The sequence below is a fragment of the Octodon degus genome, unplaced genomic scaffold (genome assembly GCF_000260255.1).
Source record: "Octodon degus isolate 3935 unplaced genomic scaffold, OctDeg1.0 scaffold00169, whole genome shotgun sequence".
Taxonomy (NCBI): Eukaryota; Metazoa; Chordata; class Mammalia; order Rodentia; family Octodontidae; genus Octodon; species Octodon degus.
The window spans coordinates 921,217-934,514 of record NW_004524745.1 but is presented as its reverse complement, the minus strand read 5'-3'; the positions used below and the strand labels follow the sequence as shown (position 1 = coordinate 934,514).

General features: G+C 53.3%; 1 protein-coding gene across 2 annotated transcripts in view; it reads left to right on the top strand.

Annotated features, from left to right (window-relative positions):
- Positions 1-210: 210 nt before the first annotated feature.
- The window catches only part of Psd2 (pleckstrin and Sec7 domain containing 2), a 49,338-nt gene continuing 36,250 nt past the window's right edge, over positions 211-13,298 (top strand). Inside the window, exons 1-2 of one of the 2 annotated variants that reach the window (XM_023703365.1) lie at positions 211-358; positions 12,511-12,935. In XM_023703365.1, the coding sequence (XP_023559133.1) occupies positions 12,562-12,935 (374 nt within the window). In that variant the 5' untranslated portion in view covers positions 211-358; positions 12,511-12,561. Of the gene's footprint in view, positions 359-12,510; positions 12,936-13,298 lie in introns of those variants that run through there. The other variant, XM_023703366.1, reaches the window with a different exon arrangement.

The following is a 13,298-nucleotide window of genomic DNA, read 5'->3' as shown; positions in this document are numbered from 1 at the left end:
CCTCGCTGTCCCAGGTTGTGAGCTGGGGCGGAGGGGAGCAAGCATCGCGGGGGACCTGCTGGGTGGCCTCGGTGCGCTCCTCCTCGGCGCCGAAGTCCCCCGCCCTTCCCCGCCCTTCCCGCTCCTCCCTCCTCTTGCTCTGCGCGTTGCTCCCTCCCTCTCCCTCCTTCTCTCTCTCCCTCCTGCCGTCCGTCCCCCCATCCTGCTCAGCTTCTCCACAGCCGCGTCTTGGCCACCTGAAGGGACAGAGCGGGCAGGGGCCGGGACAGGAGACGGCGGGGCGGGACGGCCAGTCCAGGGGAGGCCTCCACATGGCCCCGCCGTGAGACGCTGGACCCAGCCGCGGGGACCTGGCGCGGTGAGTGGGGCACAGGCCGCCGGGTCCTCAGGGCCAGCTTGCTCCGGGACCCCGCCCCTCCTCTCCCGAGGCAGGGCAGGGGCCGAGGAGTGGTCCCTGGTGTGGGCAGAGGTCCTCATGCAGGATGGCGGGGAGCCGCCCTCCGCCCTCTATGCCCGCTGGGGTCTGCTAACAAAGCTACATTTTGAGATCAATTCTGTGGTGGCTGGAGCATCTGAAGGATACGGTTGTCATGGAGATGGGGCCGAGAGACGAAGCCCGAGATGGCCGGGTCTGGGCCAGGGAGTGGGGGCGCTGCAACGAGCCCCAGTCCAGCCTGTAGGGAGGGTCAGGGCTGGACAGCCCAATTGTCTCCTGGGCTCTGCCTTAGGTCCCCTCCCCCTTTTGTATAACCTGAGTGAATGTGTATGGTGATGGGGTGTCAATGGCTGTTCAGTGGCCCATGCTCTCCGGGTGTTGCGGCCTTGCCAGAGAGCCACCTTCACAACGGAGCAGCTTGGAGAATTTATTTCTGTTTCCAGTTTCCCAACTTTGACAGCCGGGCTTGGTGGCCAGGCCTCCCAGGCTGGCTGACTCCACCGCTAGAGCAGGGGCTAGCGTGGGGGCGTGGCAGGCACCGGGAAGGAGACAAATAATGGCTGTGGCAGCAGCAAGGAGGGAGGGGGCCTTGGAGCAGCCAGGGGCTGAGTGGGTCAGGGAGTCCAAATGTGGGGCCCACCCCTACCAGTCGCCTCTCCTAAGAGGAGGTATTCAGACTCCTGATGTCGCTGGAGAATCTGAGGGCTCCCTGGAATGAGAATTGGGAGCATTGTTTCTGCAGGGACATGGGGGGCACTGTCTAATGTCCACCCTTTTGTCTTGGGGCCATCTTGTGGGGTGTAGGAAGAGAAGTGGGGGCAGATGTAGCAGGCACATGGGAGAGGGCTCAAGACTCCAGGCAGGCTCAGGACCAGAAAGAGGGTGGAAGGTTTGGCCAGCGCAGATGGGCAGCCTGGTCTAGGGGGAGGTGTTTGGATTCTTTGGGTTTCCCAGCTCTTTCCTGACTTGGAGACCAGAGCTGTTTAATGCAGTCACTCTGGGCAGCTTACTGGACAGGCATACTTACAAGGCCAACCCCTGGCCCTGGGCAGATACAGTCTTACTCCCGCTCCTAGGAGGTTAGGACTCAGTCTTGAAGAGAAGCTGTGAGCTCTGCAACCTGGGTTCTGACTCAGTGATGTGGCCATCAGCCCCTTTGCTGCCTACCCCACAGTTATAGAGGAGAAATCTGTCCTCCCAAAGTCCTTTCTCCTGCAGTATGGTAGAAACAGTGATTTAGAGAGGGGCTTCTGCAACATTTTGTCCTGGTGGAACATGGCAGGCCCACAGGGTGTGGCCAGAACCCTCAGAGGGTATCCACGTGTTGAGGTGAGTAGGTGGTGGTAACCCCAGCTAAAGGAGAAGGGTGAAAAGGTGCCCTTGAGAGACCTCCAGTAGTGCACCGGCAAGGTTGAAACCTCAGTTTTTGTGTTATTTTTACCCCAAAGTCCCAGGGTTGCCCTGTCCCAGGCTGAGAGTCCTTTTTTGTCACTTGTCCTGCTGTGGGGTGCACACTGCTGCAGAGGTCCTGACCCGTAGTGCCTCCTAGGTCTTTCCTGAAGGCAGGAGGGAAAGCCAGTTGGAAAGGGTGACTTCCTGCTTTGGCAGGATTGAGAGGGGTTGAGGATGTCACCTCCCCCAGCTTCCATCTATTGAGCAGCACCACTGTGCTAATTACACTCCCATGACCTTTAGATGGAGGCCAGTCCATTCCTTATGGTTTGTGCAGACGGTGCTAGAGCTCAGGGAGGGTTTACCTGTTCAAAGTCACTTGGTTAGTAAGTAACAGGCAGGATTTGAGACAGGGGAGAACTTTCTAACTTTTGGACCTGCGTCCCTAAACTCATCCTCTTCCCTGGAGATTCCGCTTAGGAGAGAGGTGTGCCTGCATTCATCTCTATCTGGGCCATGCAGTGACCTTGGGGAAACTGGGGCAGTAACCCAGGATCTCCAAGGGAAGTGGGTTGAACGCATTCCTGTTTCGGACACTAGCTTGCAGGAGATCTGCGCTGCCTCCCTCAATAGACAATGCTCTAGACTTCCATTGCCAGATGGTCTTTTCTAGGAAAATCTGTTTTGAGCGGCATCTTACGTCTGAGGCTCCATATTTAGCCTGGCTCCTCAAACGGGTGGATACACTCAGGCTGTCACCCCTCAAGAGGTGTTTGGGTGTGTGTGAAGCGGCCTGGGGCCAGAGCTGGGGAGGTGGAGAGAGGTCCAGTTCCCTGCTCTGGCAGAAAGCTGTCCTGCTGGTATCCTATGGGCTGGATCTTTTGTTAGAACTGGCTCCCCTCAGGGGTTTGCTCTCAGGGGAGTCTGTTCTTTAGGGTCTGACCCAATCCAGGGCTGTGCCTGCCTGACCTGAGTGACTCCAGCATCCAGCCCAGGACAGGATGAGGCCACCCGGGTGCATCTTCTGTACCTCTTCTGTACCTCTGTGGCCTCACTTAGCTTGTCAGATCTGATAGCTCAGCAAGCACCCACCATATACTCTTTACCTACAGACTCAGATGTGCCAGTGGTTAGCATTTGGCAACATTGATTTCTTTCTTTCTTTCTTTTTTTCTTTTTTTTGGCGGATCCAGGGATTGAACTCAGGCCCTTGCGCTTGCCAGGGAAGCGCTTATTTCACTGAGCCATCTCCCCAGGCCCGAACATTCGTTTCTCTATCTACCTACTGCTACCTGTCTTTTGAAAGTAAGTTGCAGGCATCTAAACACTTTGCCTGGGAATGCTTCAGTGTGAATTTTCAGAGATAGGATGTTTTGCTGCAAAATGGCTATACTATTATCATACCTGAGAAATTTAGTAATTTTTTGTTCAGAGAGCATGCATTCTATTTAGTTATGTCTCATTTAATCTGGATAAGTCCTTTGATTTTAAAATAATTAAAAAAACATCATCTGTTTTGAAGTCTTCAGGAATATCCTGTATTCTAGATTTGTCTTCTTATTTGCTCATGATTAAATTCAGGCTAAACTTCTTTGGGCAAGCACATCCCATAGATAGTTCCATACCCTCCTCAGTGTGTCACATCATGAAGCACATGGTATTAGTTTGTCCTGTAGGAGTTGGGGTTCTGTTAGACCACTGAGCTGAGGAACCATGTTATTTCAGTCCTGTTTCTCCTGCTTCCCTACCTCTAGAAGCTTCCTTCACCTGGTCACCTGTGCCCAGGGGCATATCCATGTGCTAAAAAAGCTTTCTGAATGTCTACCTGAGACCAGATAGCAGAGAGTAGGGGCTGTGTGGACCTAGGGTGGGGTGACAAGCTAGGTAGTCTGTTGATGTGGAAGAGAGGAGGCCCAGAGAAAGAGAGGAGGGGCCTGGGGGCTGAGACAGAGGTACCCAGCCTAGAGCTGCCCTGGAATGTGGGTCACAGCTGGTCTTTCCCCGGGGCTCTGGGAGCCACTGTGGGGTTCTACAGAGGAAATGATCCTGGCACAGTGTTCTGAGGAGGGAGAGGCGGACTGACTAGGCCATCGTGGTAGAAGAGACCAGTCAGGAGGCACTGGTGGGAGGGAATGGAGTGAGGAGACAGTGGGCCTGTGTTGGGCTAGTAGAAGGCGGAGTGGATGGGGGAGCTGCTGCCAGAAGCTTGGGAAGGGTGATGGAGGAGGCACTGTTCAGTGGCCTGAGGCTGAGGTACCTTCCATCCAGGTCAGAGGAAGAGTGTTTGGGTGACTATTCCCCCAGGTGTTGGTGACTACCTGTGGCCCCCCTCTCAGGAGCTTGAGGGTGAAGGAAGACGCCCCATAACCCATAGTAGGCATCGGTTGGGGCTTCTAGCCACCAGCAACAGAGGGACTTGTGCAGGCTTGGGGCCAGCTCAGAGGCAGCTGTCTGTATAAGTCAGGAGACTTCCTCCTTTGCAGACTCCAACTCCTTTACTTCATTGTGTTTCTTCCTAATTGCTTGGCAAAACCCAGGCCTGGTTAAATCTAGCATCTGACCAGCTCCAGACTGCATCTGTGCCTCTGAACGCATGGGGCAAGGAAAATTGCTACCCTGACTGTGCCCTGTGAAGCCCATCCTGGGAACTGAGACTGCGTTGGTGGCCATCCAGGACCCGCAGCTCAGTGCAGAGCCCATCACCCCTGCTGCGCCAATGGCTATTTCGCCTTTCCTTTTCCGCCTTCAGGCCAACCTCTCCATTACCATCCTCCCTTTCAGCTGATAACCTGTGAGAAAATAACCTGAAGTTCTGCAGGTCCCCAGTGCTACCTATTTCTGTACCTGGCCCCACCCTCCTCCTGTCCCAGTGAGCAAAGTGTTTCTGCTCCTAGCTAAAGCCACTCCTCTATGTGTGCACTAAGTCTCGTCCCTGTGTACTGCCCTGGGACATTGTTCCAGCAAGTCATCAGTTGCGCCTGTATCATCTGCTCCCCTCCTCTGTCAGATTGTTTCCTCCTCTCTACCAGTCATCCCACCAGCAGTATCTTGCTGTTGTGGTCCTCTGGTAAGCTTGCCTGCTTGTCTTTTCTGGCTAGCACCTCTGCATCTCTCTGCTCCCTTTTACAAGAAAACCTGTCCCAGGTGCTGCCTGCTCCCACTGCCTCCACCGCCTTCCTGTCACCCTCCACTCCAACTGGGCTTTCACCCCTGCATTCCACTGACTGCCCTTTTCTTCTCAGTGTCGTCTGTGATGCTGGGCCAAAGGCCAGTTGTAGCCCTCATCTTCAGAGCTCAACGCCATTGGTCTTCCTCTTCCTCAAATACTTTTCTTGACTTCCGCTATATGCATGCTTCTGTTTTTCTCACACCTCAGAGTTGCTCCTTCCATTGCTGGTTTCTCTCCTGCCCTCTTGATGCAGGAGCATCCGAGGACTCAGCCCCTGCACAGAGAGCTTCCCCATCACATTGATCTTATCAGGTTCTGGGGCTTTAAGAGTCACCTGTATGCTGTCATCCCCACATTCATAGCCCAAGCCTCAGTTTCCCTCCCAAGCTACAGGAGTCTACTCCGCATCTCACCTTTCATGTCCACTGGACACCTCCACTCAGCTTGTCCAGTCCCAAGCTCTGGCCTTCCTGCCCAGACCTGCTGCCCCAGTCTTCCACTTCTGAGTGGTAATTCTGGCCTCTGTTTACTCCGGTCCCAAACATTGATGTCCCCTTCTCTCCTGCCCCTTGCACTGCCCATCGGAGGATGAGTCTTTACCAGTGCTCAGCTTTTCCCCAGTGCAAAAAAGGAGACTGTGGAATGGTCCAGCACCACTCTTTACATAACTCTTTACTTCATGCAGTAGTGTTTTCACCTACGAGACCACAACCTTTGTCAGACCTCACACTGAAATCCTAAAGCAGACATGGGAAAGGACAAGGAAGGGAAGGACGGACAGGGAAGGGGAGGACTAGCAAGACAGATTCAGAGGAGCCACATAATGAAAGTGCATGTGGAGTGGAAGGGAGATGACAGGGGAGTGGGGCGGGGGTTCCCTTGGGGGTGGCTGGGGGTGGAGGAGCTAGTGTGTGGGGAACTGAAAACCGGGCAGAGAGAAGAGGACAGAATTTTTGGCTCATCTCAGTTATTGGAGCAACCTCAGAGAGATGGCTCAGAAACCTGGCTCTGTGTACTCCTAGGTACCCTGCTTTTCCCCTGTCAGGGAGTGGCTGGTTGGCAGATCTCACAGTCAGTCTTCTGGAGCTTGTGGGATCTGACTCAGCCCACAGAGCCATGAGTCAAATGGGGGCTCCAGAAGCAGGGCAAGTCTCAGGTGCCCTGTGAAGTGGGACACAGATCAGTGGGCAGTCTGGGTTGGACTCCCTTAACCAGGACAGTCTGATCCTTGGTGGTTCCAGAAAACCAAGAGTCACACTGGAGGGAGGTCAGCTGGGGGTGGCCTCACCAGTTTTTCAACGTGATTTGGGGTTTGACAGCAGATATTGTGGATCTTATTAGTGGTAAAGACTCTCTTCACCAGCATGCAGATGTATGCAAATGCTAAGCAAATGAGAGTGCCAACTGACTGGGGGATAGGGAGAGGAGCAAGCTGGGAGATGTCAAGTAGTGACCTTTGCAGAGAAGGGTTCCTGTTGGTCCCAGCGGGCTGCAGAGTACATGTTGACAGGATGCAAATGTGCACCCTTCCCTGGGGACTGCTGCCCGCCCAACCATGGGAGAGGAGAGGCCTTCCCAACCCCCATACCTCAAGGCAAAGGCTGATGTCCCCAAGGCAAATCCAACAGAAGGAGAGCAGGTGGTGCTGGACTCATTCTTAACTCCAGATGGACATTGCTGGAAGGGATGAGCACTTTAAGGGAGGCCCAAGTTCCTGGTCTTTCCCAATGCCTGCTGATGCCCTCATGCCTTGACATGGAGAGATCAGAGTGAACCTGACCTTAGATATGAGTGTTGGTGTGGGCAGGACTGTAGGGTGCTTACTTCCTTGGGAAAGGGTGAGGAGCCTTTCTCTGTGCTTCTCCCAGTCCCCACAGGAGTCTTTCTCTGCTTCCATCCTCTGTCTGGGTTTCTGAAGGCCCTGCTTTAGAACCTGCTCTGAGAGCTGCCAGGGACCACGGTTTATAAGGCCAAAGGACCTGAACTGCGTGCTGCTTCTCGGAAGCAACCACACGTAAGGTTGGGGCAGCCAGTTGATTCTCCTGTAGACCCACATAACATCTTCTGTATCCTCGCAGAGCCCTGTGACTTGGACAGTGTTCATATGCTCCATTTTAAGGATGGTGACACTGAGGCTCAGAGCAGTAAGCATCTCTATTGAGGTCATATAGAGCATGGGGAGCAAAGCTGGGATTTTTATTTTATTTATTTATTTTTTGGGGCAGAACTGGGGATTGAACTCAGGCCCTTACACTTGCCAGGGAAGTGCTTATTCCACTGAGCCATCTCCCCAGTCCCATGAGAGCTGGGATTTTTTAGCCAGGTCTTTCTGAGTGTGTGGTCTGACTGGCCCCTGACCTGCTGTGTTGAGTGTCTCTAAGGCATTTGCTGCTGCACAAGGTGGTTCAAGCTGGGAAGACAATGCAGGCCAGAAGGATTAGGGTCACTTTGGGATATGGAAGCAGAGAAGTTCCCAAAGCTCCCGGGCAGACACCTCTTTTATATGAGCCTGGGCTGCTCCCTGCCCTGAGTGGTGTGTTTGTTGAGGAAGCATGTGCCCATGCTGACCTGAGGACAGGGATGTATGGAGCTCAGGGATGACAGACCTGTTCGCTGGCAGAGGCTGTGAGCTTGTATGGCACCTGGGTGATCCAGGGACCTGGAGTCCCAGGCCCTGAACAAGTTTGGCCCTTACTGGGAGCAGCACAACTGGCCAGGGTCTGTGCTAAGCACTTCCTACACACCAGCTGTTTGCATTGACTATTGAGTATCTGTGTGTGCACTGTGTGTGTGTGTGTGTGTGTGTGTGTGTGTGTGTGTGATGCAGGAAGGAGGAGGTACCTGAGCCCATGTGTTGCCCCCAGAGTCTTATGGAGCAAGCTGGCTTCTGGGGTCCTTCTCCTGAGTCCCATCTCTAGCCTTGTCTTTGGGCTTCTTAGTCCCTGGCTTAGATCCCAGCATGGAGAGGGGCATCCAATTACCTCTGCAATAGCCTAGTGTCTCAAGCAGAATCTCAGCATGTTCCTCAACCCCTCTTACTTTTGCCAGAAACAAGGATAATGATAGCCCCAGGTTATTTTTTTTATGAGCAGAATATATTTATTGAGAGAAAGAAAGCTCTTGTCCAAGAGAGGGACAGGAGGGGGGCCTGAGCGGGTAGTTCCCCAGGAAGCTGTCTCTTCCAGGGACTTTTATAGTGTAAAACCACGTGTGGCTAAGGTAGAGAGAATGGGAACTCACTTAGGTGTAGTCCCAGGTTATTCATTCAGCAAATATGTATAAAGCACCCACTGTGTGCCAGGCATAACCCAGGGCTTTGTGCACAGCTGTGAAAAGGAGAGATGTCTACCCTCACTGGACTCACATCCAAGTGTCAGAGATGGGTAGGAAGATCATGAACAGATGGAGAAAGAGTCTCAATTCTACCTGGTTTGCTGATGCTTTGTAGGGGAGGCGGTAGCACATGCTGGGCAGTCAGAGGGCCTCTCTGGGGAGGGAGCATCAGAGTTGAGTCTTGAATAGAAGAAGAGAGAGCCATTTAAAGATCTAGGAGAAGGACATTCTAGGCCAAGGGTACAGCTGGTGCAAAGGCCCTGAGGTGGAAATGAGCTCAGGGAGCACAAAGAAGGCCAGAGTGGCCGATGGGGGATGGTAAGAGGGTAGCGGAACCAGCTCAGGCAGGGCCTTTTTAGGCCATGCTGGGGAGACTGGATTGTAATCTAAGGGTAAAGGGAAGCATTGGAGGGTTATGAATGAGGGAGGCACGTGATGCAATTTGTGTTTTTACAGCTCACTCCAGCTGTCATTGGGAGAGTGGGGAGGGGGACAGGGCTGTTGAGAGCAGCTGAGACCCAGAATATGTGTGGCTTGGTGCCAGTCAAGATTCTACTACCATCACAATCCCTATACTGGCTAGTGCTGAAAAAGAGGCTGTTAAGCAAAAGGTCATTTCAAGGGCTGTGGTAGTGAAGCCCTTGCCTGGAGGAGGGCCTGGATTAGACTGAGAGAGGCTGCAGGGATCTTGGGCACTGCCAGCCTGTTATTTGCAGGCATCTCCTTGGGATGGATGCCCGGTGGCCCAGCTGCACCTCCTGGCCTTCCTCTTGCCAGCAGGGCTGGAGGCAGGCAGGGTCACTGCTTTGGGCCAACTCTCCTGGTTGAGGATTTGGGCCTTTAGTCTCATTAAGGGTATGGTAGGGGGCTTGGAAACTGGGGCTCTTCCCACACTTGTAGCCCATCTAGCTGGAGATGAAGGTTACTCTTAGTTCTAGAAGCAGCTACTCATTGTCTCAATGTGTGGTCTCAGGCAAAGCCTTTGCTAGGTTTGTGCTTCAGTCTCCCCCAACCCCAAGTGTGGTGATGAGTGAAGCCTGGCCTTTGCCTCTTGACTCTGAGGTAAGTTTGCTTTTCCTTGGATCTCAGCTCCCTTAGCATCCATTATCTTAAGTTCTCCCACCAGTCCCAGGGGGATGAGAGCAGCCGTGAGGCTTCCTTTCTGTAGATGGCTTCCTACAGGCCAAAAGAAGCAAGTCTAGCCCAGGACACATAGAGGTTCAGAGTGAGGACTTGGGGTATTGTTTTACATCCCTCCCCTGAGCTTCTCCTGTATGCACCCCTCCTAGGGCTCGGTGAGAGGGGGGATTCTAGCTTAGCTATTCTAGGCTCGACAGCTCTCAGCCCAGCAAGGGACTCTGGGCTCCCCACCCAGAGTAGAACTCAATGCTGCCCCTGTTTGCCCACCCAGAGACTAAGGACATGGTCCAGTGCCCAGTGTTGGCAGAGCCTTTATCCTACTGTCAGCTGCAGGACATAGTGAGGCAGGTGGGGCTGGAGGTAGTCTGAGGAAGCTCCTGGGAGTTGGAAGGGAGCACAGAGGCCTCCAAGGAGGCCCTTGATTTATTCATAGCCTGTCTTTGGGACTGGTAGAGATTGAGAAAATTTTGGGCTTCCCTGGGGGCTCAGGCTCAGCTTCTAGCCAGCGGCATGGAAAGCAGGCCAGAGGACTGGAACTCAGGCAGCAGGCCCCACAGCCCCACACTTTCCCTTCTAAATGCTCCCTGCTGCTCCCCCAGGAGTCTCAGTAGTGGAGGTGACCTCCTGTCTCCCACCTCTGGGTATACAACCGGAGGGAACAGATTGAAATAGCAACCACAGCAGCAGGGATGTAGGGCATTCAAGAAAGATTCTTCACTCCATGCTTTTTTCTTTTTTTAAGGAACTGGGGATTGAACTCAGGCCCTTGAGCTTGCTAGGCAAGCGCTTATTCTACTGAGCTATCTTGGCTGGTCCAATGGCAGTGGCTTATCAGAGCATATTAACATTAGTGTCACTACTGAGCTATCTCCCTGGCTCCCCACACTCCATGCTGAACCTAGGACATGGAGCCCTCATCTCCATGTCCTAGGTTCAGGGCTCAGTCTATAGCCTGGCTTTCAGTTTTTGTTTTTATTATTAAGCAAAGCCTTATTCTCAGTCTGTAGTTATAACTCTTTAAGTGAGGCTGGAAGTGGTTGCACACACTGCATCCTAGCACTTAGGAGGCTGAGGCAGGATTGCCTTGAGTTTGTCAGCCTGGCTATATATTGAGTTCAAGGCCAGTCTGAATTATGGAGTAGAACCTTGTTTCAAAACAAAAACACCCCCCCAGAAAAAACCCACCAAAACTCTAGGTGAGATTCAGCTTGAATGGGTGAGGTCCACAGATCAGTTTGCCCTTTTCCTTTCTACTCTGTTTGAAAATCCAGAATTAAATGGATTTTACCTGGTCTGTAGTAGCTGAGTTCTCCCTTAGGGACTCGGAAGCCCCCATAGAAGCAGACCTCCCTCCCTCTCTGGGTTCATCTTTTCAGGTAGGAAGTTCTGGGTGTCTCACACATGTTTTCCACAGTTGCCCAGTTCTAAGAGTAATGGATCACTGTATCTCCTCCAGGTAGGTAAAGCCTGGTACAGAGGTCTGGGCAAGGCAGGCTGTAGTTTAACAGGTGCTCAGGTGAGACTTACGAGCAGGCACACGCAGGCTGTGAGGGCTCCCATTCTCCTCACTGTGGTAGTAGCTTGTCTTTTTTTTGCAGAACCAGGGATCGAACTCAGGCCCTTTGCGCTTGCCAGGGAAGCGCTTATTCCACTGAGCCATCTCCCTGGCTCCTTGTAGTAGCTTGTCTTGATGCAGCCCTGAAAGTAGCCCATCCCTCTGCACTCTCAGCCTCTGCTGAGCTACCAGCAGTCCTTCAAAGGAGAGTAGGGGTGCTGGATAGCCAAGGCCCAAGAGGGGAAGGAGGAAGTGGCCCAGAGAAATGCCCCAGCTTCCTGCCTCTGTGCAGCTCTCTAGGGGATTGGAGAGGTTGGTCTGTTCCCTGAGCAGGAATCAGGTGGACGGGCTTGCTTAAGCTATTTGAGGTCAGAGCCAGAGAGAAAAGGACCAGGGAGTGAGATGCAGTCCACTACCCATGGCCTCTGCACTCCCTAGCTGGGATGCTGTTGCAAAAAAGCCCTGGGAAACATGAGTTAGTCCTGAGACATTGTTGATGGGGTGGTGGGTGGATATGGGAGGCAAACACCCTGCATAAATGGGGGTGGAGTGGGCTGGCCTGGGCAGTGTGGTGAGGTTGCCTCGTCTAGACCCACAGGAGGCCACACAGAAAGTTGGTAGAGCAGCACTGGATTCCCCTTGCAGTGCTCTCCCAGGAGACAAGACAGGACAAGCTCTGGTGGGGCCCAGGAGTGGAGGGAAGCCCAGGCCCTTTGTCCTTTCTCCTGACACAGCCAGGAAACTGGGTGCTGAAGAGGCAGCCTGGTTCTCCATGAGGCTCTCTGGTGGTGCTGCACCCGCCCAGCACCCTGGACAGCGCCACTTATCGGGCCTCCTATGGTTGATGGCTCTCCAGGTCTCGTTTTGGCTTGCTTCCCTGGGGCTGCCAATGCTGAATAAGCTGCAATTTTTTTTTTTTTTAAGCTGCACTTCTGACAACTTCTTTACCTCTTCTCTTCACATGCCTTTAAGGGCAGAGCTCAGCCCAGTTCCCTCCATTAACCACAGCGATCTCTGGCTCCTGGAGACGGCTCAGAGAACACACGGAGAGGCACCTGGGCTGGCTGTCAGTCAAGGCTTGGTCTCTATGGGCACTGCATAGGGTGTGCTGTTCTCGTCAGTTCCTCCCCACCTCAGCATGCCCAGTTTGGGGCCTACATGAAATGCGGTAGTAGGGAAGGAACCTAGGTCCTTGTGCTTTGGTGATCCGAGAAGGCACAATAGAGACACAAGAGATAACAGAGAAGCCAGGGGCTGGGTACAAGGGGCTGAGCAGGGATCAGGGGAGAGAGGAATGGGACTGACCTGGGTAGGAGGGGGAGGAGCAGGATCTGAACTCAGGCTCCAGACATGGGTCCTGAGGAGATCATCTTGGCTGCATTCCTGCCCTGTTAGGCTGCCTTGGTGCTGGTTCCAATGGGCTTTAGACACCCAGTCCCTGCCCTGTCTGACCTACTCTGACTTCATCTTTCCATCATCCATCAGGTGTACTGGAGTCCCAGGAGCAGTCAGGACAGGGTGGAAGCAGTCTCTGCCATGGATGAATATAAGCTCCCATCTGTACTCCCTAAGGAGATCAGTGCCTCCTGTGACCCCTGCCTGGAGCCTGAGAAGGAGCCTGGGGCCCAGAATGGAATGACGGCTAGTGAGGGTCTGAGCAGCTCCCTCAGCAGCCCAGTGCATGAGAAAAGAGATGCCCTGTTGGACACTGAGGAGCCCACAGGGGACCCAGGTGAGGCCCTCCTTGGCCTCAGCCCAGGCCTTTCCCTCACCAATGGCCTAACCCTGGGACCAGAAATGAACATTCTAGAAGATTCAACAGAGTCCAGTCCCTGGAGGGCTGGTGGGCTGGCCGAAGGGAATGATGTCTCCAGCAGCCTCTGTCCAGACACTGAGGACCCTCAACTGGGGTAAGTGGGCATTTTGGGATAAGGATTCACTATATTTGACAGGCCCTTTTATCTGTCTCACAATAAGATGGGGATTTAATGAAATTAAATAATTAAATAATTAATTTAATTTTATGTATTTGGCATAGGGTCTCACTATGCAGCTCGAACTTGTAGTGATCCTCCTGTCTCAGCCTCCCTCCACCCCAGTGCTGGGATTATAGGTGTACACCACCACATAGGTCTTGGTGGCCAGTTCAGCAGGCCCACAGTGGTGCTTACATGGAATGCAATAATGGGGATGGAACCTGAGTCCTTGTGCTTGCCTAGGCAGGTGCTTAGACTGCTCAGCTATCTCCATGGCCCAAGATGGGGATTTTATAT